Source organism: Microtus ochrogaster, chromosome 6, assembly GCF_000317375.1.
Source record: "Microtus ochrogaster isolate Prairie Vole_2 chromosome 6, MicOch1.0, whole genome shotgun sequence".
In the NCBI taxonomy this organism is placed as follows: Eukaryota; Metazoa; Chordata; class Mammalia; order Rodentia; family Cricetidae; genus Microtus; species Microtus ochrogaster.
Genome location: NC_022013.1, coordinates 60,249,172 through 60,251,421, shown reverse-complemented (window position 1 = coordinate 60,251,421; position 2,250 = coordinate 60,249,172). Strand labels below are relative to the sequence as shown.

Sequence of the window (2,250 nt, the reverse complement as noted above, 5' to 3'; positions counted from 1 at the left end):
CAGCCACCGGCACCATGTTCTTCATGACCAGGAAGTTGACCGGAGGACGTGTGTCCCTATGAACCACCTGTGGCCTGACCAGGCCCCCTATACTGTGTGCAACAGCTCCCTCTCAGAGTACGGAGTTCTAGGTGGGTGGGATGCCTCTGGGTCTGGGAGGGTAGGCAATCTTGGAGATGCTGGGAGAGGGGGAGAGCAGATACTAGGATGTCCTAAGGAACTGTGGTTGGACCATTTTTAAAGACAGTTGGGAGGTGAGATCACGTCTCACGTAGTCTAATGGGCATCTCAGTTTCGGGAAGGGGATGTTGCTTTGTTTTCTCTGTGACACCTAAACCCTTTCCTGGATACCAGACACAGAGTGTCCAGACAGGAAGTCCAGTAGAGTCCACAGTGGTCCATAGCTGTTGATGCCTGGTGCTGAGCCTGTCTCTGACTCACATGCTCCTTAGCCCTTCTTATCTTCTCTGTCCTGCACCCCAGAGCCCTGTGTTGAGGTTCGGCTGTGACTCCACAGGGGACGTGCTTCCCATCAGTTTACTTCCCCTTTCACTTCCTCTTCCTGGGGTTCAGCTCCACACGTGGGGAGTTGCCTGCCCTTTCTCGAGAACTCTGTACATATTTTCAGGGGTCTTTTTGATTGATGGTCCTGTGTAGTGTCCCCAAGTTGGTTTTAGACTTGGCTCCTGAGCCACATAAGGCTGAACATGGCAGCATATGGCGTAAGAAAAGCATGCTTCTACCAGGTGTGGTGTTGTAAGCCTTTAATCCCAGCACTCAGGAGAGAGAGGCAGGCTGATCTCTGTGAGTTCAAGGCCAGCCTAGTCTACAAAGGGAGTTCAGGACAGCCAGGGCTGTTATATAGACTGTTTTGAAAATAAAGCAAAACCAAAAAAGAGAGGCATGCTTTCACATCCAGGAAGACACATCCAGACCTGTGTGGCCCAGTGAGCCCCTGGCTCACTCTGGCCTATTGGGAAGGCCAGGTTAGGACTGGTAGCATATACTGAGGGGAAGGGTGGGTTTAACTGGAACCGCTGCTGCTTGGTGTCATTGTACTGAGCTCTGTCTTGGTGTCCTTTGCCTAGGCTTTGAGCTGGGCTATGCCATGGCCAGCCCCAACGCCCTGGTCCTCTGGGAAGCTCAGTTTGGTGACTTCCACAACACGGCCCAGTGTGTCATCGACCAGTTCATCAGCACTGGCCAGGCCAAGTGGGTGCGGCACAATGGCATCGTGCTCCTGCTGCCCCATGGCATGGAGGGCATGGTAAGGTATAGAGGCTGTTGTAGGCCTAGCTAGAGGGGCAGGGGCACCCCCTTGGTCCCTTGAACAGCCTCCTGGGCCCCTGGAACTTGGGAACCAGACTTGTGGGCAAGGTGGGAACAGGCACAGCCGGGGTTAATCTGCTCCTTGAAGCCATCCAGGCACCCGCGTCTGGGGTCTCTGCTGGCTCTGTCTGGATCACATATACTTCCAGGGTCCGGAGCACTCTTCGGCAAGGCCAGAGAGGTTCCTGCAGATGAGTAATGATGACTCTGATGCCTACCCGGTGAGTGCCGCCTGCTCTCCCCAGGCGCGGAGAGGAGCCTAGGTGTAGACTGCCGCCCCTAGCCACCAGTGTCCACTGCAGGTGTTCACTGAGGACTTCGAGGTGAGCCAGCTCTATGACTGCAACTGGATTGTGGTGAACTGCTCCACCCCAGCCAGCTACTTCCACGTGCTGCGCCGACAGATCCTGCTGCCCTTCCGCAAGCCAGTGAGCTTCCCCAGCCCATTGGCACCGGGGTGGTGCAAGGGTTGGATGTGGGGAGCCATAGATGGGCAGGGGCTGCTAGCAGCTGGCTTTTTGCCTTCCAGCTCATTGTCTTCACACCCAAGTCTCTGCTGAGGCACCCTGACGCCAAGTCCAGCTTTGACCAGATGGTGTCTGGTATGTGCCTTATCTGCTGGGATGGCCGTCTGCGTGAGGCTAATGGCTGCTGTGTGGTTTCTGCCCTGAGCTCCCTGTCTTCCTAGCCCTGTCTTCATTGGCCTTTCAGCAGCTCCTGTCCTGGTCCTCACCTGCCAGAGCATTGGGAGGTTGGCACCTTGGCTAGGTCAGATCACTGGGAATAAGCTCAGTGTCCGAGGAGGGGGTGGGCTCGCTTAGCCCGTCAGTAAGGGCTGCCAGGAGGCGTGACGCTGGTGGAGCAGTGTCTGATTTGCTGCTATCACTCCCTCCCTCCCTCCCTCCCTCCCTCCCTCCCTCC

The 2,250-nt window shown here is 56.2% G+C and overlaps 1 protein-coding gene across 1 annotated transcript in view; it reads left to right on the top strand.

Annotated features, from left to right (window-relative positions):
• Positions 1–2,250, top strand: part of Ogdhl (oxoglutarate dehydrogenase like) — a 22,161-nt gene that overhangs the window by 17,023 nt on the left and 2,888 nt on the right. Inside the window, exons 6-10 of the mRNA XM_005348675.3 lie at positions 4–131; positions 1,089–1,267; positions 1,479–1,550; positions 1,632–1,757; positions 1,859–1,931. Of these exons, the coding sequence (XP_005348732.1) occupies positions 4–131; positions 1,089–1,267; positions 1,479–1,550; positions 1,632–1,757; positions 1,859–1,931 (578 nt within the window). The remainder of the gene's footprint in view (positions 1–3; positions 132–1,088; positions 1,268–1,478; positions 1,551–1,631; positions 1,758–1,858; positions 1,932–2,250) is intronic.